This window comes from Sturnus vulgaris, chromosome W, assembly GCF_052056855.1.
Source record: "Sturnus vulgaris isolate bStuVul1 chromosome W, bStuVul1.hap1, whole genome shotgun sequence".
Taxonomy (NCBI): domain Eukaryota; kingdom Metazoa; phylum Chordata; class Aves; order Passeriformes; family Sturnidae; genus Sturnus; species Sturnus vulgaris.
In genome coordinates this window covers 42,382,757-42,409,967 of record NC_142282.1, presented here as the reverse complement: position 1 = coordinate 42,409,967, position 27,211 = coordinate 42,382,757, and the positions used below count along the sequence as shown (strand labels likewise).

Genomic DNA, 27,211 nt, shown 5'->3' with positions numbered 1-27,211 from the left:
CCTTGGGTCAGGATGGACTGGAACCCGCCTCTACCTGGGCTGGGATGGGAAAAGCAGCTTTTCCCTTCTCCCTCCGTGACTGGTGTGTTGCAATCTGATTTTCTTTTCCTCCCCCTTCCCCCCCCGCCCCCCCCCCCCCCTTCCCAGGTACTGCCTTAGCCTGGACTAGGATGGGAAGGACCTAGCCTCTACCTGGACGAGGATGGGAAGGACTTAGCCTCTACCTGGGCTAGGACAAGAAAATCTGTCTCTCCCTTTGTGCTCACTCACTTCGTCCGGTCACCGGCCAGGTCCCTCGCGGGATGCTGGAAACGCAGATAGAAGGACTCCACTCTCGCTTCGCAGCAAAGGCCACGTCTCATTCAGACAAACACACAGTCATCCGCACCAAACCAGACAGATACTCACAGTCTGATGCTCCTGTCTGGGTCTTCGTGCACAAGCATTACAGCTGATTTTGCCGCGGTCTTCCGGGGAGATTTTCCTTGCTCAGTCTATATGGTGCGGTACCTCGATGGGTACCGAGAATCACTAACGAACCAGGGCCAGAGCAGTGGGGCGCCTCCCCGAAATCACAGAGCCTCTCAGGGCTCCAAGGACGTCCCGGGGTTCGGCACCAAACTGTTATAAATGAGAGACAAAAGTCTCGATATTCAGCACAATTTTGGATTGCTTTATTTGATATAGAAAGAGCAAGCAGCGCACTGGGGAACACGAGGGGTCACCGCCCACTCCACGCTCCACCTAACCTTGGTTTGCAGCCTCTTCTTACACTGTGGTTCCCCGTTGTAATCAATAATTTTTGGGGTTTTTTTGCTGTTATAATTTTGCCAGGTAAGCAGTGGTGGACGAATAAATATCCTTACACAAATTCACAAAGCCACCGGGCGATAATCAGACACAGATAGCCATCTGGTCCTTGTAGATAACCACCAGAGAAGTTCTGGAAGTCTGGTCCTTGAGATAAGCAGTATTGATCAGACAAAGACAGGAAGGGCTTTTTGGGTGGTCCGATTTCGCAAGCTGGTAGACGATACAACTTATTTGATAAACATAACATCATATAACATAATGTAATGTAACATAATACAATATAATATAACATAACAAGGTGATTTTAAACAGAATTATTCAATCATATAATTTCCTTTATCAAGTGTCCATGCTTCACTTCAGAGCTTAGTATTCTGGTTTATGCAAACCCCAATGCTTTTGTGATTAACGTGAATCTTTTATCAATTGTCACATCTGCTTCCGGGTGTGTGGGCCAACATGAGCCTGCAGCAGCCGCCGAGGACACTGTGGATTGTGGATGAGGCTGGGCTGGCCCCCCGCGCCTCGTTGGTCTGACAGCGGCAGAAGTGGCCTCGGAGCGGCATTTCCTGAGGGCCCGATGGGGGGGGGGGGGCGGAAGAGAGCCGGGAGTGACCCTGGGCGACACTGGAAGTAATATCCGTAGTGCCCAAAAGGGCAGCGGCGTCGTCGAGTTTCACGGGGAGGAGGCTGCTAAGCTGCTTTAAAAGCTGGAGCTCCTCTGCTCTAGGACAGACTGGGAGAGCAGTGGGTGTCCAATCTGGAGAACAGAAGGCTCCAGGGACACCTTCGAACCCCTTGCAGTGCCTGCTGGGGCTCCAAGATAGCTGGGGAGGGACTTTGGAAAGGGTCTGGACTCGGAGGACACGGGGGAATAGCTCCAAACTGCCAGAGGGCTGGGGTAGATGGGATATTGGAAAGGACTTCTTCCTTGTGTGGGTGCTGAGGCCTGGCACATGTTGCTCAAAGAGGCTGTGTGGGAGCCCCATGGCAGGAAGTGTCCAGGGCCAGGCTGGAGCGGACATGGAGCAACCTGGACTAGTGGAAAAGTGTCCCTGCCCATGTCAGGATGTGGGAAGAAGATAATCTATCTCTAAGGTCGCTTCCAGTCAAAACCATTCTGGGATTCTAGGATTCATGGAAGGCCCTTTTCCAAGTGAAGTGTTGTATCTCTTGGCTCCCAGCTTGTAGTTGCCAGTTCTTCTGGAAGCAGGCCTGGCCAAGCAGCTGTGATAAGCCATGGCTTCTCAATAGGACGACAGTGATATATTTGCAGAGAGGAAGGCTGCAGACAGATCTTCAAGGCCCAGGTAAAACAAGCAAAGGATTGAATAAAAGCCAAAGGTTGGTTGTGTTAGTCAGTTTGCTGGCTGTTGAAATGGCCCCAGGTCATTTTCAACATTTCTAATTTGGATTTCTTTGAGTAGAAATTGATTGTGTTACCTCCAGCATAGGCTCTCCAATGCATGTCCATGTGCTCCCATCTCTTTGTTGTATATCAGGTTCTATTAACTGAAGACAGAATCATAACACAGTAGTAAAACATTTAGAGCTGTAGCTAGCCAGCTTCAGGAGTTTTCAACTCTGCTGTTGACTTTTCTGGTAACTGTAAGCAAGGCAACACAATCCAGTTACTCCACTTTTCCTCTCTGAGGAAAATATGATCTTTTCTTTTTTCTCATTTTGAAAATAGCCTCGAATGAAGAGAGTTATGCATGTGGCATGTAGGATTCATTACTTCACCTTTCTCTTCTGCTGTCTTTCCCCTACTAGTTTTTTTAAATTTTTTTTGTGGCTGTTCTCCATTCAGTAGGTTTGAAAGAATTCTAATTGTTGAGATAATGGTTATTTGAAGGCTCACTTAGCCCACCTTTTGGGTGAAGGAAAGAAGAAGACAAGGTCCTCTAAGAAGAGTAAAAAGCATACTTTGAAGAGACATTCAGAGATGTCTGCTGATGCCATGCAATTACCGTGTAATCAGCAGAAATGTGTTGGAAAAACACCCATCAGTGACTTCAGAAGAAAGCCACACTCAAGGCAGGTAAAGAACAGAAGCATAAAACCCCAAAGGTATGAAATGGACAGATTTTCATTGGGAATGAGCAACTCCTGAATTCTTGGTTCTAGAATTAGGGGCTTGTAATAAATAGACTGTCTCCTTGCCAAACGTAAATTTGGTGTAATGAATTGCTCACTTCCCGTTGGAAGTGCAGGGCTAGTAGACTAATATTTGCCATGGCAGGCATATTGTATGGCTTTCCGGTTAAAAAGAAATTGGTTTTGCTCATAGCAACCTAGATATGTACCCAGTCTGACACCTATTTTTTAGGCTATATTTCCAAGTAAAGGGCTTCCATGATGATGCAGTAAGTTTATGTCATGAACAGGAATGAAGTGATTGCATGCATCCTTTTTTACCCTAAGCCAGCTGCTGAATAATGAGACAGAGACTCTCACTGATGCCAAGGAGTGCCCAAGCTTTTGGGAAAAGCCCTGGGCAGATAAAGCCTATTTCCACATTTCTTGCTAGCATCTCCTTCAAAGTTCATGGGCTTGTTCATCTTTTAGAGCTGTTCTAGATGTCTGTAGTTTACATGTACTAAATGTAGCAGGTATTGCTTTCATGCCATCCTAATAGATTTGAAGTTGGCATCTACTCAGGCTTCAATGTCTCAGAAGAAGCAACGTTGTTTCTTTGAATTCTATTATTCAACGTGAGAATGTTACTTATGTAGTTAATGAATTAATTAATTCGAATTCACTTGAATGGAAAAATTGTCTTGTTCATGTAGATTTTAACTTGGGAAATTGATATTTGAGTTCTACTTTTCATTGTTGTTGCTTTTCTGTATTCTTTGATTGCACAGATAGCAGATGTACTGACCAAGTATTCTGTGAAACTGGAGGAAATGTCCTTCCTCTTGGCAGCTGATGTTCACAAGCTCATTAACACTAAGGCCATGGTAAATGTTTTACCTGGGGCAAGATAGCAGTCTGAATATTCCTAGAATGTCTTTCTTTCCCCAAATGAAATTCATTTTTTCTGCCTATCAATCACTGAAATATAGAAGAAATTTCTACTTGGCAGCGTATTGGTTATCATTTGTGTTCTTTTCTCCCCTCATTTTCTGTAGAAGAGACAATGTTTTGTTTGTTTTTGCATGTCGTATGCTATTTCTACTTCTGGTTTTATTTTTTACTACACAGAATGTAAAGAGAGCACTGCTGGATTATGAGAGGGCAACTGCCAAGCTACTCTTGAATCGAATGAAATCAGAGCTTGAGAAAGAAAAATGGCGTCAACTGAAATGGCAAGGGAGAGTCAAGGGCTGGAAGCTCATGCAAAAGAAGTGTGTAGTTCAGAGTTTCAGGTCAGAAATGTGGCAGTCTTCTTTTGGACAATGAGAAACACAAAGTGGCTAGTGTTCACTTTTGGTTTCTATCAAAGTAATACTTGATCATTTTTTCTTTCTACGTGATATCACGTATGATATCACATATATCATGTGATTCCATTCTACATATCTTCTTTCCATCCTACAGAGAATTTATGGCAAGTGAAGAAATACTGAATCCCCCAACTGTGAATATGGAAATGGAACAGTTGGTAAAGGAGCAGATGGTACTCAGTGAACAGAGACTGAAGGTTTTGCAATATATTGGGTATGGCAAAAGAGGGTATAGCATAATGGAAAACAATTGTTGCTGGCGTTAATGAAGGACTTGGCTACAAAATGCACTTTGCTTCCTGTCAATGTGTGATTGCTAAATGCAGCAATAAGGCAGGGTCTACATCTATTTCTGTACAACTCTTTTGAATGGAGAAAATGCATTCTTGATTTTCAGTCCCCCTGCTACACTTAATAGGTGGCGATCAAACTCTAAAAATGGAGGAATGCAGAAGAAAATCTTGAAACCTACTAGAAATGGGCAAATATGGGTGGAGAGCTAGAAGTTGGTGCTCTTGTCAAGGCATTTTTTCTCCATGGCGTGGGATTTTATTTGCGTAATACATTAAGAGAGGAGTCTGGATAGAAATCTAAAGTTGCTACGTTTGAATATCCATCCTGAACACAAGACGCATTGGTGTGGGTGCAATGCATTACCATCTTTACAGGGAGGTTTTTTACGGTGGATGTAGGAACAAGGTAGATGACAGTTAGTTCCTTATCGGGCAGTAAACAGTTGGCCTTGAACAACAACAATCTCAGGTTTATTTTCATTGCCAAGATGGCTGTAAATAAAAGAAAGCCCAGTAGTATGGATATTCGGATTCATAATTTTATATGTGAAGTACTGAGTGGTTTGTACTTTAGGATACCTGACTCTTGTTTCCTACTTTGATAGCACCTTGTTGCCTCCAACACGTGCCAAATCTGATGGAAGCCAATGGTGCAGAACTCTGGAGAATTGAAACAAAAGTCTAGGTAGGTCGGGAAATCCTAGGAACAGTCTGGAATTCAAGCAATATTTTCTTTTTCCCGGGCAACGATGAGGCAGACAGTTGCTTTGAGAGTGCATGTTTGCTCTATTCTTTGTTCCGTGTTTTCCCACATACCTTCTCAGTTGCTTGGAGGTGGCAGTAAGAGCCAAAGAAGCTGCCTGTGGCATGGCTTTCCTTTGGCCAGTACAAACACCTGTGCATGGTGAGATCTAGCAGGAACTGGCTTGGTTAGAATGAATCTGGGGGAAATCAAAAGTTAATTTTGACATGGATCCCTTCTCAATCGTACAAAAATACTCCTTTTTAACTCTTGCAGAAGAAGAGGGGAAGTATGAGAAGAAGAGGGGAAGTATTGGAGATACTTCCTTTCTCTGTGTCCTTGCAGCATGCCTTCCCTCTCTGTGTCTGCCTTCTCTTGCTCCAGAGCACATCCTGTTGGGATGTTTGGAGCCTGTATAGCAGCAAAGAAGTTGGTAGCGATTGTAAGTACCTTGCTGCTTTGAAGCATAATGATAAAGAGCTGTGTATGAAAATGTCTTGATTTCGTTGGCTGGTAGTGTCTGGTGTCTGTAGGCAAAGGTCTGTAGGCGCTGCTGGGATCTGTTCCGTGTGCTGAGATTCAGCACATGGCCTCTGTCATGTTTCCATGTCACACTGCATTATGAAAGATGGGAATTTTGACTGTGGTCAGTTCCACAGCATACAGACAGCCCTAATGTGGAGTGCGTGGAGAAAATGAGCATCCAGTATGAGCTGGTCGAGGGCAAATGTCAGGAGAAAAGGCAGATGGGCAAGTTGAGTGCCACAGCTTTTGGCTGTGATAGCCTTGGTCCAATGTGTCATTAGAGTGAAATGCGTCTGAGGATGCACCAAACATTGAGATAACAAGTGGAATTCCTTTTTAACCTCCGCCTTACTCTGTTCAAAAAGTAAGTCATCTGTTTGGTTTCACAGTAGTAGTTGTTATTTGTACTTGAAATGTGGAAAAGCCGTAACAAATGCCGGTAATGAAGGGAGTGCTGTTCTACGTGAATGTGGAAGATGCAGGGAGCCTCAGCCCTTGTGCTAAATCTGTCTTATCTTGGGAAAGAAATTCCTCCTCTGCCTCAATTTCTCCCTTTGTGTCCAACCAGATGGTATTCTTTACTAATCTAATATGGCATGTAGGAGGTTGAATCTATCTCTGTCCGTCACAAGAAAAGAAACACTACGTTTAGCCAGGCTCTCTGAAAGCCACTCAGTATGTATTCTGTGCATGTCAATAATTTGTTCTTCTTTTTCTTCAGATGACCCTGTTGGATATGAACATTTGCACAGCAGAAGATGCTGAAGCTGTGCACTCCAACATGCTTCAGATGACTGAGAAAATATAATGTAGGTTTGAAGAAGAAGTGGAGCACGTGGATGTACGTTTCTTTTATTTGATTACATATATTTTCATCACTCCTTGGGATTAGTCTGTTCTTCCTGGGCTCCCACCTGCAATGCCTTCTGCGTGGTAGGCTATTGATGTCACCTTAGAAAGAGGTCCATAGTGTGGCAGATCAATCCAAAGAAACAGTTTGGTGTGGAAGAGTTTCATGTGGAAGTGTTCATAATTCTTCTGTTTATTATTTGTAATATAAATAGATTGTATTTTTATGATCATTTCTATCTGAAATACATATGATAGCGATGAATGACGTATGGCCCAGCCTGCTTAAGATCAGACTTTAGGAATAGCTGGAAATGATCTCCCAAAGGTCTTCCATTCTTTTCTATACATAAAAAAAGTCGGGCAGTTGTTTCTAAAGGGATAAATTATAGAATGTGATTTGGTGCTTTATGGTGCCAGAATAAACAGAAGTTTTGATTATCCGCATTCTTAGCAGTTTACTTGGATACTGATTTTTTTACTCTCCAGATCGAAGACGCCATGTTGCATACCAGTCGTAAAATTCCAGGCAGCCTTTTATCATGTTACATATCCTCTTATTCATTCATTTAACCTTCCAGCAGTTTAGAAAGAACTTGTTCACTAGAATGTTTTTCTTTGGAGTGATTTTAAGGAGACGGCTAAATGGCCATAATACAGGTAGAAACATAAAATCAAGGGTGTGCTATAAAGACAGGACTTCTTAATGCAAAGAGCCCTCTGAAATTCCAAATACCTGCTATAAAATTAAAAATGTAATCTTTGACTTTTAGATGGGAATTTCTACTCTTCAGTTTCATTCTGTCAGGTGCATTTTTGCTAACTACTTGATTCACGCTGAATGGACAGTCCTGTTTAATTCTTGGTATGGCAACAGTGATAGAGATCACTGCTGCTTTCTGTAGAAAGTGGCTGCAAGTTGCTATTACGAGATCTTGTGCAGGTCTAGAGTCTGATTGGATGTGAGGTTCTCATTGTTTCAACAAGCAACTTGGGGTGGCAGTGTCAGAGGTGTTCATTATCTAGGAAGATTTTCATAGGCAATGAGTTTTGCTGAGGTAGCTTTCTCTTCTGGGTGTAGAATATATGTTCATAATTAATTTCCTTGAATCCTAAATAGTGGGGGAGATTTTAGTAGCTACGAAACCATTTTTACTAGCTTTTTTATGTGGCCTTAGATGATGAAAGTGATCTGGATACAATTTTAGAAAAAAGGAAAATGGTGAGCTGTGAGGAAGACCTGAAGGAGTATTTGGAGAACACCCTTTCTTCTTGAGATCAAATTAGAACAAGGTATGAATTTTTTATCGACAAATTAAAAGGTAGAGCATCTTTGAACATTGGTTGTACAACTTAGGCCTTGTTTTAATGCTGTTGTGTGAAGGTATGGAAAAAGAGTGCTTTTCACTTCGTGTAAGAATATAGAATAATGTCCCTACTGAACAAGGTTAAGGCAAATAATGCCCACGGTTTAGGAATGGGACAAAGGAAGACTGCTATCATTCAAAAACCATAGCACGTCAGTATTACTGCGCATACCATCACATCCATGCCTTATTCAGAAGGTAAAAGTAGTAGCGCAGATTCTTGGATCACCGGAATCAGAAGTTGGTCTGCACCATCATCTCTTCACTCATAGATTTGATCTCATTCAAAGTTCTAGGAACTCAGACGTTTAAGATAGGCAAGCACTTGCAACTTCAAAAACCATCTAAAAATTGGTACAATACTGCTCTCCTTCCTGAAGATGTTATCAGCAGCTCTGAAGCCATAGAGGAAGCAGCACTGTTCACACATACAGGTGGTCTTTCCTACATGCTCGATCAGAGGCACATTAGAAGAGCAGTATGGACCTGAGGGGCAGATGCACATGCCTTGACACACCTAGCAGTCAGACTGTGGTTAGAGCTGGAGGTTTGATACTCTTCCTAATAATTTGAGCCGTTAAAATAAAGCCAGAGGTAACAGACCAAGTGAAAATACAATGCCAGGTTGCGGAAAGAGAATGTTACCTATCTGAACACCTACATAAATTCCCCATCATTCTCTTTGTTTAGGAGACCAAGCCAATGTCCGTGTAAATGAAAACAAGTATGAATATTGATTTTTCTTGAATCAAGACTCAGCTTTATGTCCAAGTCAAAGGCAAAGAAACCAGAAAGGCTCCGCTGAGCCGAGTGCAGAAGTAACATGGAAGACAGTAATTTGACCTCCTATGTAAGCAGTGTTGGAATGGTTCCACATCCAAAAGGAAAGATGTCAAATGCTTCTTTGGAAATATTTTAACTTCTGTGCATTTCATTCTTTGTAATGAACTAATCTGTAACAAGCCAGGATGTGATTGTTTTCAGTAGAAACAGATCAATGGCAACATTTAGCCTAAAGGTTTTATGAGATTGATCAGGAAGTTCGATTTAAAGGCACTGTAGTCATATTTAATTTTATTTCTCTCCGTACTTGAGTCTCTGAAACAGGGACCTTCAATTGGACAGGAACGGGACACTGAAGCAAATTGTAATGGATGACGTAATGGCTTACCCGGAAGCATTTTGTGTGGACTTCTTCTAGGTATCCATCAGCCAGGATTTTGGTGTGAAGGAAATCTTCAAACAGGTAAAACAAAAATTCCCGTTGGTTTAAAAGCTGACTGCTACATTAATTTTTCACTTTTGAGAAAATGTTCATGACCTTTAAAATTCAGACTATATCAAGTATTGTTTCAGGCATTGAAGAAAGGGCTTTTGATAGAGATAGGAGAGGAAAACCAAAATATTTCTCAGAGCCACACTTTGAACTCTGTCCTTGTTACAAATGGCACTTGAGCAAATTCATTTGCCTTTGGAACAGTAAACGACAAGGTAACAGGCTTATCATTACGGATTTGAGTGTTCCAGGTTCTTTAGATAGTAAGTGATCTATTCAAGATGATCTCTTACTGAAATAGATCCATTTTGAGAAGGGCTATGGATTTCTTAGAAGAAAGCAAATCCCTATGTTAAAACGGTGTGGTGGGTGTTTTTGGTTGTTGTTTTGCTTTTAGAACTTGCAAGGCACAATCGACTTCAAAGTTGAAGATCCAAAGAAGACCACGACATTCCAAACAGGTGTTTCTTTTTTGGTTGTTTTTCAATCTGTATATCTTTGGATTGTAACCAGTAGAACTGTGCTTGAACTGGAAAGAAGTAGCTGAGGTTTCAGAAGTGGAACATACGGTGGAACGGTAAGCTGAGAGCATTGTGCAAGGACAGGAAAGAGGGGAAAATGGTAAGAGTTTCCTGAGTCGGAAGGGACCCCTAGGGATCGTCAAAGTCCAACTCCTGGCCCTGCACAGACACTCCAACAGTCCCACCCTCTGCATCCCTGAGAGCATTGGCCAAACACTCCTGGATCTCTGGCAGCCTTGGGGCTGTGCCCATTGCCTGGAGAACCTATTCAGTGCCTGACCAGCCTCTGAGGAAAAAAACCTTTCCCTGATAGCCAGCCTAATCGTCCCCTGACACAGCTCCTGGCATTCCCTTGGCTCCTGTCCCAGGTCGCAGAGAGCAGAGAGCAAAGCTGTCCCTGTGCTGCCCTTGAGAGAAGCTGAGAGGTCCAAAGTGAGGTGTGAGCTCAGTGTACTCTCTGCAGCTGAGCCAAATGCCCTCAGCCACTCTTTGTATGGCTTCCCCTCCAGCCTCTTCACTATCTCTGTGTCCCTCCTTTGGACATTTCTCCAATAGCCTGAGGTCTTTCTGACGTTGTGGGATCCAAAATTGCCCCCAGGGCTTGAAGAAAGCTCAGTCCCAGCCCAGAAAAGAGCAGGACAATCACCTCTCTCGAGTGAGCGGTGCCACAAGATAGGGACAGTTGTCAAAAATCAGCTGGAGAAACAAATCTAACAGAGAAACAGGTGATCTAGGCACAGGAAATGGAAGAACCAGGGGAAGAAGAAGATGAGGAGACGATTCCTTGTAAAAGTGAAGAAAATGAGCATGCAGAACAGGGACTAAGAATTATGCATGTAAGTGAGCAAGAGAATAATTTTGAAAGTGAAGGCAGTTTTGTCCAAAAGAAGGAGGAATAGGAAGTCTTTTTGCTGAGAAAGAATAGAAAGGTATTTTCCGTTTAGTTTGTATACGAAGCGCACTGGACTCTAGATCCTTTTGTGGGAAAATGGAGTGTGTAAAGTTGCCAATCATTTTTGAGCGAATTTGGAGGTTTTTGGGGTCCCAGGTGAATTATGGGTTGAATTCTGGGGATTTGGGGGTTCCCAGGTGAATTGGGGGGGATTTGGGGACATCCAGGTAAGTTTTGAGGGGTCCCAGGTTGATTTTGGGGGAGAATTTGTGGAATTTTGGGGGATCCCGGGTAGCGAGGTTTGGGGTTGTGTTGGTTTGAAAGTAAAACCAGTGCAACACTCCAAGTCAGTAATACAATTTTATTGGAGAAAAGAGAAAAAATAAAATACGTGCAATAATATAGAAGAAAAACCAGCAACAAAGTCAGAAATACAACCTGACACCCTGTCAGTCAGGGTGTTGGTAGCAGTCCATATAAATGGTGGCTGCAGTCCTCCTGGATGACAGATGTGGTTCAGTTGAAACAGTGCTCCTGTAGAAGGTGCAGTTTTCCTCCGAAGATCCAGCGATGATGTGGAAAAAGGTCCGACTTTCCTCTGGGATCCAGTGGAAAGGACTGCCTTGGTGTTCCAAATCTCAGTTTTTATCTAGGTAGGAAATGTTTGGCTCCTCCCCCTGGCTGGAGCCTCTCCCAAAGGGGTGATGTAATCTTATCACTCAGACAATAGGACTTAATGGCCCATTAACAGAATATATCTTCTGGAGGAAGGATGGGTTGTGAAAAGATAACGATGATCATCCCCCTGATCTTATCAGATGGCACATCAGCAGAGGATATCTCCCACAGAGATAAGGACCACCACCCCTCCCACATTTTAACAGATGGTGATAGAATACACATTTTTGCATTGTACACCAGGACATAATCCACCCCTTATTCTTTTACCATCTACATCAGACCCAAACCAATACCCTGTTACAGATATATAATACAAAATGAAACCTTACATACAGTTCTCACTAAAAATTAGGTGTCCTTGCAGTACACAACGGGTTTCCCCATCTTTCTGCATTACCCACGAAGTGCAACCAGGTCCTTGAGCAAAAACAATCCCACGGATAGGTTTGCCTTTGCCTGTGGTGGGATTAATCCAAACAGTCTTTCCTAAAATACCTTTCATGTGTGCCACAGGGACCTTGTCCCCATCCACTGTGTGCAGGGGTTCAGAGTGGGCAGGACCGGTTCGATTGATGGACCCTCGGGTGTTAACCATCCAGGTGGCTTTGGCCAAGTTCATTTCCCAATTTCTCAAGGTTCCACCACCTAGTGCTTTCAAAGTAGTCTGAAGGAGTCCATTAGACCATTCAACTTTCCCAGCAGCTGGCGCGTGGTAAGGGATATGATATATCCATTCAATACCATGTTCTTTGGCCCAAGTGTTGACAAGGCCGTTCTTGAAATGGGTTCCCTTGTCTGATTCAATTCTCTCAGGGGTACCATACCTCCAAAGGACTTGTTTTTCTTGGCCCAAGATGGTGTTCTGGGCAGTGGCATGAGGCACAGGGTAGGTTTCTAACCATCCTGTAGTTGCTTCCACCATGGTCAGTATTAGCGCTTGCACTGGTGGGTTTGGGGAAGGGTGATGTAGTCAATTTGCCAGGCTTCCCCATACCTGTACTTTGACCATCGTCCACCGTACCACAGAGGCTTCACCCGCTTGGCCTGTTTGATTGCGGCACAGGTCTCGCAGTCGTGGATGACTTGTGAGATGCTGTCCATGGTAAGGTCCACCCCTCGGTCACGGGCCCATCGGTATGTTGCATCTCTCCCCTGATGACCAGAGGCATCATGGGCCCAACGAGCTAGGAATGAGTCTCCCTTGTGCTGCCAGTCTAGATCTACCTGTGATACATTCACTTTGGCAGCTCGGTCCACCTGCTCTTTGTTGTGATGTTCTTCATTAGCCCGGCTTTTGGGTTCATGTGCATCCACGTGTCAAACCTTTATGGTCAATTTCTCTACTCAGGCAGCAACGTCCTGCCAAATCTCAGCTGCCCAGATGGGTTTCCCTCTGCGCTGCCAGTTGGCCTTTTTCCAGCGATCCAGCCATCCCCACAGAGCATTAGCTACCATCCATGAGTCAGTGTAGAGATAAAGCCTTGGCCACTTCTCTAGTTCAGCAATATCCAAAGCCAACTGGACGGCTTTTAGCTCTGCGACCTGACTCGATCCACCTTGTCCCTCGGTAGCTTGTGCAACTTGTCGTGTGGGGCTCCATACTGCAGCTTTCCATTTCCGGTTAGTGCCTACAATTTGGCAGGAACCATCAGTGAAGAGGGCATATCGTCTTTCAGTCTCCGGTAGCTCATTATATGGTGGGGCTTCCTCAGCACGTGCCACTTGCTCCTCTTCTTCTTCAGAAGACAATCCAAAACTCTCACCTTCAGGCCAGTTTGTAATTATTTCCAGAATCCCAGGGCGATTTGGATTCCCAGTACATCCGCTGAGGATATCTCCCACAGAGATATGGATCACCACACCTCCCACATTTTAGCAGATTGTGATAGAATACACATTTTTGCTTTGTACCCGAAGACTGGGGTGAATTTGTAGAATGTGGGGAGTCCCAGTTGAATTTTAGGGGGAATTTGTGGAATTCTAGGAATCTCAGGGGAATTTTGGGGGGAATTTGGTGAATTTTAGGGCATACATGTGAATTTGAGGGTTCTCAGGTGAGTTCAGGGATGCAAGGTAGATTTTGGGGTGAATTCTGTCGATTTTGGGGTATCCACGTGGGCATTTGGGAGTCATGGGAGAATTTTGGGATGAATTTGGGGGGATGCAGGTGGATTTTCCAGGGGATTTTGGTGATTTTTGGGAGTACCAGATGTGTCTTGGAGTGAATTTGATGGATTTGAGGTATCTGGGTGGGTTTTGAGGGGGATTGGAGAGATATTGGGGTGAATTTGGGAGGTGTTGGGGGGACTGGGTCTTGGGGTGATTTGAGGGATTTTTGGGGTTGCAGGTGGGATTTTGGGGTGAAGCCCTGGGATTTGGGGGCCCCCCGTGAATTTTGGGCTTAATTTGTGGAATTCTGGGAGTTGCCAGGTGAGTGCTGGGCATCCCAGGGAGGACTTCGGGGTGAATTTTGGGGATTTTGGGTTTCCCAGGTGAATTTCTGAGGTGAAAAGGTTCAAAAGGTTTTTTTTTGAAAACAAGTTAAAGCCAGAAGGTTATTGAAAATTAATAGATGTGATGCAAGTAGGTAATATGCAGACAATACACAGTGAGACAAATCATGGGGAAAATACAGTGGTAACACATGAGTGTGTGAGGATGGGATCAGTATAGCTAAGGCTCAGTTGAAGCTGAATTTGGAAAAGCATGCCAAAAATAAGAAGAATAAAAGTACCTACGGGTATTTCAGTGGGAAAAGGAAGATGAAAAGAAACCTATCACACCTCCCCTATTCCCCCCCACCCCCATAAGCCAGACAAGACTAGTGACAACAGACAAGGAGAAGGCTGAGATACTCAACAAGTGTTGGTCTCAATTTTTACTGCCAGTCACTATTTCCACATCTCTCAGGTTATTGGACTGGTGGACTTGATTCTAAGCCATAGTAGCAGGTCAGCTTTCAGACCACTTGAGGAACCTGAGTATGCAAGACCATGGGACCCACCCAGAGGCATGTCAGGGCCCTGAGAGAACTGGCAGCTGTAGTTGCTAAGGTGCTTCCTCCATCATATTTGAGAAATCAAGGCAACCAGCTGAAGTCTCCAGACACTGTGTTGTATTGACTCCAATACTCTTGGTCTTTTTTGTAAATCTTAGAGCTCTGAGTCAATTTCTGCAGAGGATTCCCAATGAAGTTTCAAAAATGGAATGTTTGTTATTGGTCCTCATGTTGATCTTGGATATTTCCATTTTCTGCACTCCTATATTTTCGAAACATTTATAATGACTGAAATGAAAGCTGAGATGAGGCATAATGCTCTTTCCAGTGATATAAATGGACCAGTATTCTTTTCAGACAAATATATTTTTGCTGTGTCTAAGCACATGTGCATACCTGTGTTTGATTTATGTGTCCAGGTTTTGGCAATGGGGCAGCCACAGGGCCGTCCTGTGACAATGGCCCAGGTGCTGCCCTGTCCTGCTTTCTTCCAACTGGCTCCACTTCAGGATGTCCTCCCTGCTGAGAGAAGAGGCTGGGACAGCACCTTTAGAAATGTGACTTTCTGGGTTTGTTTTTTTTGTTTCGTTTTGTTATTTTTAAAGTTACTAAAAACCTTCACCTTGATTTTTTGATGTGTTGGGTTTGGGGTTTTTTCCAGTATGGGGGGTTTTTTGTGGGCTTTTTTGGTGTCCTTTTTTGTCTCTTTGTGGATTATTGGTTGGGGTTTTATGTGTGTTTGTTTGGTCTGCTTTGTTTGTTTGTTTGTTTGTTTGTTACGGTTTTGTAGATTTTTTTAAGCAAATTGATTGGAAAACTGTATAGTCCTCCACTATAGTCTCCTGGATTCACCTGAGACTGTTCCTAGGCATCTCCCTGATCCTTTTTGCAATGAGTCTCACATCATTCTCCTGAGGAAACTGTCTGCTTATGGTTTTGGATGGGTGGGCTGTTTGCTGGGTGGTAAACTGGGTGATGGCCAGGCCCACAGAGTGGTGGGAAATAGAGTTCATTCAGCTGGTCCCCAAGGCTCAGTCTTGGGCCCAGTCCTGTTTAATATCTTTATCAGTGATCTGGACAAGGGGATAGAGCACAAGCCCAGGAAGTTCACAGATGATGCAAAGTTGGCTGGTAGTGTTTTTTTCTTCTGGAGGACAGCAGGCTCTGCTTCTTCTTCCTCCTGTTCTGAGGTCGCTGCTCCCTCTTCATCCCTCATTAAGTGTGCTGATTTTGTCACTTGGATGAGAAAACAAACAATTTTAGCAACAATACTAGTGGCAGGGTACAAGAAAGGAAGAGTTCACATGAATCCTCCCCCCCCCCAAAAAACTAGACAATACCTGATGGCTCCTCTGCCCAGCTTACTGACTAACCCGGAACCCACTGTCCCCCAAAGATACTCCCTTCTCCCTGCCCCCAGCCATGATGTGAGATGGAATAGAATAACTATGATTAAGATTCTCCCTATGTAACTCTATCATACTTCGAATCTGGGAAAAAAATTTCTTGAAGTTCTATCATTACAGATCATTGGAATTTGAATTTGCATACTAACAAGTCTAGCCAGAAACTCATTACAATATTAATAGCCCATTCTAGAATGTCCGAGATGATATACACTTCTTTCAAGAGAATGTGATACCTCATGTGACTTCTCCAGAATTTAAATGAACAGCGGGAGTAGTCTACAAGATTCTTGCTGCCATCTGGGTTTCCTGGTATTTGGCTGGTCTATGTAAGCCAACCAGCTATTCAGCAGCGGGAATATTAGTGTGATACTTGATGGTATGTGAGATGGAACACAGTAATTTATGCCTTTTTGCATAGTGATGAAGCTGTAAAGAAAGCTCCATAATGCTCAGACAAGGAGGCTGCTGGACTTCAAGCAGCAAAGGCCCAAAACGAACCAGTGAAAAGGTGTCATTGAAAAAAAAAAGCCAGGTGGGGAGCAAAGTGATACTTAAGGGCAGTTTATTGTAAGAGGAAACCTAGTGAAAAAAAAAGTCCAAGAGTAAAGGACTAACAGGGAAAATGAAACTAAGGAAGGAAATCAATCTCAGCTCATCATTTCAGAAGCTAACAAGTTGTCCTTGCAATGATGCATAAAGTGAGAAATAATAAATATGTCTGAGCCAAATTCTGAAATATGAACTTTATTGCATTCTGTCTTTCACGGAATCATACAACAGTCTGTGATTAAAGATCATCTAGTCCAACTTTCTTGCCAGGTAGATCTTACATTCGATCAAATTGCTCAAGACTAGCCAAACTGATAAGGAGCACTCTCAATGATGGGGCATCCACAGCTTCTCTGGAACACCCGTTTGAGTGTCTCACCAGCTTCATTGTAGGAAAGTTTTTCCTTTCAGCCAATCTAAACCTAGTCTCAGTTTGAAAGCATGGCCCCTTGTCCTGTCTCTGCAAACCTTCCTAAAAAGTCTTTCTCCATTTGTCTTATACCCTCTTTACATATTCAAAGGCCACAATACTGTCTCTCCAGAAACCTCTCTTCTCCAGGCTAAAAGATCCTACTTTTCACAAGAACCAGTTCATAAACTGAGATGGAAGACATCTCAGGAGATCAGATCATCCAACAGCTCAGCGTAAGAATAGCTCTGAAGTCAGATCAACTAGCTTAGGGCTGTGTCTGTTTGAATTTTGAAAATTACCAGGAATTGAAATGCTTCAAGGAAGAGAACTCTGGGTGGCTCGAGAAACAGCCTGATAAACTCGAGCAAACTCGAAACCTCAGAAACTACCACTGCTTTCTCTCCCTCAGCCCAAGCAGTCACAAAGAAGTGTTCCCAGCAGGCTGGGATAGCACACATATACACTACATATACATGACAGGCAGCGCCAGCAGTCACATCCTGCTCCTTTCTGTGGCTGGCAAGAGTGAGACTGGATGTTTACATGTGAGCAAACTGGGCCCCTCCAGCAGCTCAGACACTCAGCCTGCCCAGTGACCCCACTGAATTCCAGTATTGGCAGTGTCCCAAGGCCACAGCACTACTCCGCTTGCTGGCACAGACCATCACACGCCTCCTAAATCAGTCAGGACTCCCCTGGTTCCACAGCCAGCACCCCACTTGCTCTCCCCCAGGCCACTGCCATTGTTCACCAACTTCTCCACTTTGATCTTTGCTGGTGCTCTCAACACTGGCACACCCAGATGTTCTGCAGCTGTTGTCTCCTGGTGGAAAGGACTTGTAAAGCCATGTTTCCTAACAGGACTTCCACAATCTTTCAAAGCAACCTTTTCTGGGGTATGAACAATCTCATTCAAATGTCAACATTTCTATTCTCATATGTGAAATCAGAATTTCCTTCTTCTGGGCATGCCCAAAACAAGGCACAAACCAGATTGTGCCTTCAGTTTCACATGCTGAATTGTTTGTAAAAAATGCTAGGAGAATAACTGTTTTGGTCCAAGCCAATCTCTGGCCTTTATAGTGCATTCGGTTGTTAGTTTTGCTTTGCTATTTACTTGATGTCGCATTGAATTTTTGAATCATATACAGACTATTTGTCTGTATAGCAGCATAGCAGTGATGAATAAATGCAAGTACCATCTGCTCCTTTACCAACTTTTCCATTTCCATATTCACAGTTGGGGGATTCTGTATTTCTTCACTTGCCATAAAGTCTCTGCAGGATGGAAAGTAGATATGTAGAATGGAATCACATGATATATGTGATATCATACGTGATATCACGTAGAAAGAAAAAATGATCAAGTATTACTTTGATAGAAACCAAAAGTGAACACCAGCCACTTTGTGTTGCTCATTGTCCAAAAGAAGACTGCCACATTTCTGACTTGATCTCTAAACTACACACTTCTTTTGCATGAGCTTCCAGTCCTTGACTCTCCCTTGCCATTTCAGTTGATGCCATTTTTCTTTCTCAAGCTCTGATTTCATTCGATTCAAGAGTAGCTTGGCAGTTGCCCTCTCATTATCCTGCAGTGCTGTCTTTACATTCTGTGTATTAAAAAATAAAACCAGAAGTAGAAATAGCATATGACATGCAAAAACAAACAAAACATTGTCTCTTCTACAGAAAATGAGGGTAGAAAAGAACACAAATGATAACCAATACGCTGCCAAGTAGAAATTTCTTCTATATTTCAGTGATTGATAGGCAGAAAAATTGAATTTCATTTGGGGAAAGAAAGACATTCTAGGAATATTCAGACTGCTATCTTGCCCCAGGTAAAACATTTACCATGGCCTTAGCGTTAATGAGCTTGTGAACATCAGCTGCCAAGAGGAAGGACATTTCCTCCAGTTTCACAGAATACTTGGTCAGTACATCTGCTATCTGTGCAATCAAAGAATACAGAAAAGCAACAACAATGAAAAGTAGAACTCAAATATCAATTTCCCAAGTTAAAATCGACATGAACAAGACAATTTTTCCATTCAAGTGAATTCGATTTAATTAATTCATTAACTACATAAGTATCATTCTCACATTCAAGAATAGAATTCAAGGAATCAACGTTGCTTCTTCTGAGACATTGAAGCCTCCGTAGATCCCAACGTCAAATCTATTAGGACGGCATGAAAGCAATACCTGCTACATTTAGTACATGTAAACTACAAAGACATCTAGAACAGCTCTAAAAGATGAACAAACCCATGAACTTTGAAGGAGATGCTAGCAAGAAATATGGAAATAGGCTTTATCTGCCCAGGGCTTTTCCCAAAAGCTTGGGCACTCCTTGGCGTCAGTGAGAGTCTCTGTCTCATTATTCAGCAGCTGGCTTAGGGTAAAAAAGGATGCATGCAATCACTTCATTCCTGTTCATGACATAAACTTACTGCATCATCACGGAAGCCATTTACTTGGAAATATAGCCTAAAAAATAGGTGTCAGACTGGGTACATATCTAGGTTGCTATGAGCAAAACCAATTTCTTTTTAACTGGAAAGCCATACAATATGCCTGCCATGGCAAATATTAGTCTACTAGCCCTGCACTTCAACAGGCCGTGAGCAGTTCATTACACCAAATTTACGTTTGGCAAGGAGTCAGTCTATTTATTACAGGCCCCTAGTTCTAGAACCAAGAATTCAGGAGTTGCTCATTCCCAATGAAAATCTGTCCATTTCATACCTTTGGGGTTTTATGCTTCTGTTCTTTACCTGTCTTGAGTGTGGCTTTCTTGTGAAGTCACTGATGGGTGCTTTTCCAACACATTTCTGCTGATTACATGGTAATTGCATGGCATCAGCAGACATCTCTGCATGTCTCTTTAAAGTATGCTTTTTACTCTTCTTAGAGGACCTTGTCTTCTTCTTTCCTTCACCCAAAAGGTGGGCTAAGTGAGCCTTCAAAGAACCATCATCTCAACGATTAGAATTCTTTCAAACATACTGAATGGAGAACAGCCACAAAAAAAATTAAAAAAAAAAAAACCTAGTACGTGAAAGACAGCAGAAGAGAAAGGTAAAATAATGAATCCTACATGCCACATGCATAACTCTCTTCATTCGAGGCTATTTTCAAAATGAGAAAACAAAAAAAAAATCATCTTTTCTCAGAGAGGAAAAGTGGAGTAACTGGATTGTGTTGCCTTGCTTACAGTTACCACGAAAGTCAACAGCAGAGTTGAAAACTCATGAAGCTGGCTAGCTACAGCTCTAAATGTTTTACTACTGTGTTATGATTCTGTCTTCAGTTAATAGAACCTGATATACAACAAAGAGATGGGAGCACATGGAGATGCATTGGAGAGCCCACGCTGGAGGTAACACATTCATTTTTTACTCAAACAAATCCAAATTAGAAATGTTGAAAATGACCTGGGGCCATTTCAGCAGCCAGCAAACTGACTAACACAACCAACCTTTGGCTTTTATTCAATCCTTTGCTTGTTTTACCTGGGCCTTGAAGATCTGTCTGCAGCCTTCCTCTCTGCAAATATATCACTGTCGTCCTATTGAGAAGCCATGGCTTATCACAGCTGCTTGGCCAGGCCTGCTTCCAGAAGAACTGGCAACTACAAGCTGGGAGCCAAGAGATACAACACTTCACTTGGAAAAGGGCCTTCCATGAATCCTAGAATCCCAGAATGGTTTTGACTGGAAGCGACCTTAGAGATAGATTATCTTCTTCCCACATCCTGACATGGGCAGGGACACTTTTCCACTAGTCCAGGTTGCTCCATGTCCGCTCCAGCCTGGCCCTGGACACTTCCTGCCATGGGGCTCCCACACAGCCTCTTTGAGCAACATGTGCCAGGCCTCAGCACCCACACAAGGAAGAATTCCTATCCTATATCCCATTTACCCCCGCCCTCTGGCACTTTGAAGCTATGCCCCCTTGTCCTTTGAGTCCAGACCCATTTCCAAAGTCCCTCCCCAGCTATCTTGGAGCCCCAGCAGGCACTGCAAGGGGCTTGAAGGCCGCCCTGGAGCCTTCTGTTCGCCAGATTGGACACCCACAGCTCTCCCAGTCTGTCCTAGAGCAGAGGAGCTCCAGCTTTCCAAGCAGCTTAGCAGCCTCCTCCCCGTGAAACTCGTTGCCACCGCTGGCCTTCGGGGCCCTATGGATATCGCTTCCGGTGTCGCTTGGGGTCACTCCCGGCTCTCTCCCCGCCCCCCATGGGGCCCTCAGGCGATGCCGCTCCGACGCCACTCCTGCTGCTCTCAGACCAACTGGGGCCGGGGAGCCAGCTCAGCCTCATCCACAATCCACAGTGTCCTCGGCGGCTGCTGAAGGCTCATGGCACCCCACACACCCGGAAGCAGATCTCCGGAACAGAGCATCATAGCCCCACATTTGTGTTCGTCTCTGCACAAGGCAGGCCAGAATTGCCATGCCCAGACTTTTCAGTTCAGCACGAGAATGAGAATACACCAGCAGCATGGGGGAGGAATCCTCTAAAGACTCCCTCATACGTGGTCTCCCTACGTTATGCCTAGGCACTTGCCATTCCTGAGGCTACACTAACGCCTTTTTTACCTTGAGGGTAAGAAAAGCCATTGTTTTTGTGTGCAGCTAAAGGCGCAGCACAGGCAGGCCTAGGCAAAAGCTGGGGCAGTGCCCTTCATCACACCTTCGCTGTGGTGTACTCCATGCAGCTAGAGCGAAGCGAGAAGGACGCGAGGAAGAGGAGGGCATTCTTAAATTAGACCTCTGTCAAGCAGCCCTGAAATGGCGCATAACACACGGCGTCTTGCTACCCTACGTTCTACACACTCGCAGCCCCTTTTCCTGTCTTGCAAAAGTTGCTACCAGCGCAGAGGGCGCCAGATTGAAGAGGCAGTGCCTAAGTTCACCTTCTACTTATTGCACATAAGCCCCCTCCAGCTCCTCGCTGCACTCTGTATTTCCCTTCTCCGCGTCATTTACCGTGGTGCTCTCTGCAACTCGGAGCCTCGAAGTGACCGCCAATGTTTCCACAGCGGGCTGCAGGGGAACCAAGGAGCAGCACAAGCAGCAGTGCTTCATCTTGCTCCTTCTGACTGCTAAGGGCACTTGGGAAGGCAAGCGAGAGGCAGCCACCTTCCTCTCCTAGTAGCCTGTAACGTGGTGCACACAAGCACGGTACTTGTGCGGCTTTGTTCACAGCCCTCGCCCATGCCTGGCGCCGCATTCACTCCCCGGCAGCCAGAAGCCGCAGAGGCAGCGCCACACAGCCAGCAGTGTGCCAGCAGCCAAGTGCTCGAGAACGCTGCTTCTGCCCAAGCCCGCCTAGGGCTTGCTCCTTTGTTCTCAGAGCTCCGTGCAACAGTCTGCCTCTCTCGCAGTTCGAATGGAAAACGAAAGCTTTTCGCCTACGCCTTTCATAGAGATCTGTTACCGGGACGAGAAGGTCTTGTGCCAGAGCTTGCCCCCGATGCGAGGAAGCTGCTATTAGCACGGCATTGCAGGGGCACTTCTCGCTCCTTGACTACGTGCTCAGCCCTCTCCGAATTCTCTGCTAGCTCCACGGTCCTTCTCAGGTGCAATTATCAGCACTCACAGTACATAGATCTTCGCATGGACCTAGGACCTGGAGGGACATATCACACACGAAAATGTGCCAGGACTGTGACGTGTTCTACATTGTCCCTTCTTGTCATCCAGTTTGTGCTTCTGTTGCTTCTGCTGTTAGGAATCGCTCCTTCAAAGACGAGCGAGAGCGTCTTTCTGGGTGCATTGCACTGAGTGAGAGCTCGCTAGGGACTTTGCACTCGGAGCCAAGGCAACAGGGCGTGCTTGCCCGCAGAACTGAGGACAAGCTGTTGGGCAGAGCTGAAACTGAGCGCTGGAGTTCAGCTCTGTCCGGACAGCAGAAGGCAAAGGACGAAGCCGCTTCCCAGTGCCGTGCAGCAAAGAGCACATGAGCAGTCAAAGAGCTCCTTCACAATTGCTTTCACTTCTCATTGCCCTTGCTGCTTGGAAAAGTAGCTCACAGCCGTTGCACACCAGGGCAAAAGCTGGGGCAGTGCCGTTCCCCACACCTTCGCTGTGATGTACTACATTGTTGGGGGTTGAATGCTTCCCTTTTCTTTCTGTGGAATTTATCCCATTTTTATGCTAATTGGCTTCATCTTTAGGTAATGTTCTCTCGCAGGGAGATGTGTTGAGGGAGGGGGGATGAAACGGGAAAAAGCAAACGTGGGCTGGAAAACACACTTGTTTGGCCCATGGAGGGAGACGACGCCCCGTGCTCCTATCTGGCATCTCCCCTGCCACCCCCAGCGCTGAGATCCACGCTCCCTGCCTTTGGACATCGCTCTGCTGCTCTCCCACCTCACCCTACTACCTCCGGACACTCTGCCGAGCACCACGACCGACACCGTGAACGGGGAGTCACTTTCCCCATCCCTCTCACCCCTGGGCTGCAGCCCTCTTCAACTCTGCGGGACCTGCCCTGCTCCCACAGCACCGGTAACTGAGCACAGGGAGACGGCCTGCGGCCAAAAGGGACTGGAACTGAGTCATACTGTTCGGTTCTGTTGTCAATTTTTATAGCTGTTGTTGTTTTCTGTCTTGTTAGATATCTGTAAAGAACTGTTACACTTATCCCCACATCTCCTGCCTGAAGGCCCCTGATTTGGACCTGAAATAATTAAAAGGGAGGGGGGTTGCACTCTGCATCGCAGGAAAGGGGCTCTTCCCTTTCCTTAGACCATACCTGTCTTTCAAACCAAGACAGATATTGGCGCCCGGAACATGAGGCATTGCCTGAGGGCATTGAGAGAGGGTTAGAAAAGGGGATAACAGTTCTTGAATTACCCAAGCTTGTGGTAGGTGACACCATGCTGTCCAGCTTACCCCGGATTGGCCTCCATGTGGTCACTGCTATATCTCTCCCATTTGCAAGGCCTTTTTTAAACATGAGTCTCATAACCAAGGTTACTGTGGCTATTACCCGGTTCCTTCTGTGGGTTGATCAGTTGAGGAATTCATGGATTTTTAATTTTCACTGGAAGATGGCCACATGGATTTAGAGCTATCACTCTCTAAGTGTGTGTTTCTGGGGCTACTTCAATAATGGTGCTCACTGTGAGGTAGTGGCAGCAGGTGAAATCTTCTCCAAACCCATCACAGGGTTTTTGAAGTTCACCCCACCAGTCGTCAAGGGGTTCCAATCTGCTTTAAATGCTAATGACATTATACTGTGGCTAGTGTTGCTTATATCCCTGTTAAACCTGTTCTATCTAACATTCAGAGATAAGGGGAGATTGACTTGGATAACGACCCTGATACCTACCACAGGGACTAGGGATGTTACCCCAGAGCCTGATCCTGTTTATGAGATTAGGGAGGTTACCCCAGAGCCTGGCCGTGTTCCAGAGACTAGGGATATTAACCCAGAGTTTGACCCTGCCCCACAGCCCACCTTGGAAAGGAACCACCTGTAATGGCTGGGAGTGCTAGCGAAGGAGATACATGAGATGGGCCAGATGCTGAAGGAGTACCTCTCCCCAGCTGGTGAGAAGCCCTCCCCCTGCCTTAAAGAGGGAGACTCTGATGGTGCAGCAGTGGGACCCACAGATGTTACATCTGTCCAGGTTCCAGCTGAACTGCAAGGGCACTCAGCAGCAGCAATTGCCCCTGTGGAAACTAGGAAGTCTAAGATGAAAACAAGGCACCCAGATAATAAGGGTCAGGAAGGGGGCTCCTCACAACCAGCAGGGGAGCCAGGAGTTGAGATCATCACTGAGTCCCTGTCATACGAGAGTCTCCATAACCTGCGAAAAGACATTGTATGATGGGGCCGTGAGCCTTTTACAATCTGGTTACTGCGGGTCTGGGACCTTATGGGCACAGGTGTGCAACTGGATGGTACTGAGGCAAGGAATTTGGGAACCTTGACCCAGGACTCAGGTGTGGACCAAGTACTTGTAAGGGAGACAGGTCTCCTTTCCCTCTGGGTGCGACTTTTAATGAGTGTGAGAGAGAGATTTGTCCACAGGGAAAGAATGCAGGAGCACCACCAGAGAATGCCTTGGAATACCCTTAAGGAAGGGATCCAACAGCTGAGAGAAGTGGCAGTACTGGAGGTGCTCTTTGGGAGGGATGGACAGCATGACAATGACCCTGACAAGGTCAGGTGCACAGGGCAGAGGTTGTGGAATCTGGCAAACCTGGGCCCATCTCAATATACCCCCTTTATTGCAATGATTAATGCTGATACCAACCAAGTGACAGTGGGTTCTCTTGCCAACAGGCTCAGGAATTTTCAGAGTATGATGGCTGGCCCAATGCAGGCTCATGTCTCTGCTGTGGTTACGGACCTCAGAGAGGAGTTTAAGGAGGAGATGAAAGAGATAAGGGAAGAGGTGAGGAAGATCAATGCAGCACCAGTGCGAGTCATGGACCTCAAAAGCAGAGCCCAACGCCCCCCAGCTAGGGAGAGAGGGTACACCCCACGTGCTGACCTGTGGTTTTTTCTACGTGACCACGGGGAAGACATGAGAAGGTGGGATGGGAAACCCACTTCTGTCCTGGCAGCACGGGTGCGCCAACTCAGGGAGGGGAACACTAACAGAGGGAACTCCACTAAAGTGAAGGTAGCCTCAGCCTCCCATGACCAAGGTGCAGGGTATTAGAGAAGGGAAGATGATCTGTCAGATCCCCTTGAAGGAACCTCCACTATGTATGCCCAGGAGAGAAATAATATCCAGGGCTAGAGGGGCCCTGCCTCTAGCCAGGGAGAGGCACGGGAAAACCGGATCTTTTGGACAGTGTGGATCCGATGGCCTGGCACATCAGAGCCACAGGAACATATTGCATTGGTTGACACTGGTTCACAGTGTACATTAATACCATCGGGGCATGTCGGGGAGGAACCTGTTTCAATTGCTGGGGTTACGGGGGGATCTCAGGAATTGACTTTGCTGGAGGCTGAGGTGAGCCTGACTGGGAAAGAGTGGCAGAAACATCCAGTTGTGACTGGCCCAGAGGCACCATGTATCCTAGGCATAGACTTCCTCAGGAGCAGCTATTACATAGACCCAAAGGGACTCAGGTGGGCTTTTGGAATAGCTGCTGTGGCGGCAGAGGGCATTAAGAAGTTCAACACCCTGCCTGGGCTATCAGAAAACCCATCTGCAATGGGACTCCTCAGGGTGAAAGTGCAACAGGTGCCAATTGCTACCTCAACAGTGCACCGCCAGCAGTACCGGACGAATCGAGATGCCGTGATCCCCATCCACAAGATGATCCATGAGCTGGAGAGCCAAGGGGTGGTCAGTAAAACCCACTCACCCTTCAACAGCCCCATCTGGCCTGTGCGTAAATCTGAAGGAGAATGGAGATTAACCGTGGACTATCGTGCATTGAATGAAATGACTCCACCACTGAGAGCTGCAGTGCCGGACATGCTGGAACTCCAGTACGAGCTGGAGTTCAAGGCAGCAAAGTGGTACGCCACCATTGACATCGCCAATGCAGTTTTCTCCATTCCTCTGGCAGCAGAATGCAGGCCTCAGTTTGCTTTCACCTGGAGGGGCGTGCAGTACACCTGGAATCGACTGCCCCAGGGGTGGAAGCACAGTCCCACCATCTGTCATGGACTGATTCAGGCTGCACTGGAAAAGGGTGAAGCCCCCAAACATCATCAGTGTGTCCATGACATCATTTTATGGGGCAGCACAGCAGGGGAAGTCTTCGAGAAAGGAGAGAAGATTATCCAGATTCTGCTGAAAGGTGGTTTTGCCATTAAGCAAAATAAAGTTAAGGGACCGGCTCAGGAAATTCAGTTTCTGGGAGTCAAGTGGCAAGATGGACGTCGTCAGATCCCAACAGAGGTAATTAATAAGATCACCGCTATGTCTCCACCTACCAACAAGAAGGAAACACAAGCTTTTCTAGGTGCCATAGGCTTTTGGAGAATGCACATTCCTGAGTACAGTCAGATTGTGAGCCCTCTCTACCTGGTTACCTGCAAGAGGAATGATTTCCGCTGGGGCCCTGAGCAGCAGCAAGCCTTCGCCCAGATCAACCAGGAGATTGCTCATGCAGTAGCCCTCGGACCAGTCAGGACAGGACCAGATGTGAAGAACATGCTCTACTCTGCAGCCGGGAACCATGGTCTGTCCTGGAGCCTTTGGCAGAAGGTGCCTGGTGAGACTCGGGGTCGACCACTGGGATTCTGGAGCAGAAGCTACAAAGGATCTGAAAACAACTACACTCCCACAGAGAAGGAGATCTTGGCCGCCTATGAGGGAGTTCAAGCTGCCTCAGAGGTGATTGGCACGGAAACACAACTCCTCCTGGCACCCAGACTACCAGTGCTGGGTTGGATGTATAAAGGAAAGGTGCCTTCCACACATCACGCCACTGACACCACATGGAGCAA

At 45.6% G+C, this 27,211-nt stretch overlaps 2 protein-coding genes across 2 annotated transcripts in view; one reads left to right on the top strand and one right to left on the bottom strand.

Annotated features, from left to right (window-relative positions):
- LOC148220193 (endogenous retrovirus group K member 8 Gag polyprotein-like) overlaps positions 1-8,222 on the bottom strand; it is a 192,086-nt gene extending 183,864 nt beyond the window's left edge. The window contains exon 1 of the mRNA XM_088155797.1: positions 8,211-8,222. Coding sequence (XP_088011923.1) covers positions 8,211-8,222 — 12 coding nt within the window. The remainder of the gene's footprint in view (positions 1-8,210) is intronic.
- Positions 8,223-12,328: 4,106 nt separating this feature from the next.
- Positions 12,329-27,211, top strand: part of LOC148220192 (endogenous retrovirus group K member 8 Gag polyprotein-like) — a 60,684-nt gene continuing 45,801 nt past the window's right edge. The window contains exon 1 of the mRNA XM_088155796.1: positions 12,329-12,353. Within this exon, the coding sequence (XP_088011922.1) occupies positions 12,329-12,353 (25 nt within the window). The remainder of the gene's footprint in view (positions 12,354-27,211) is intronic.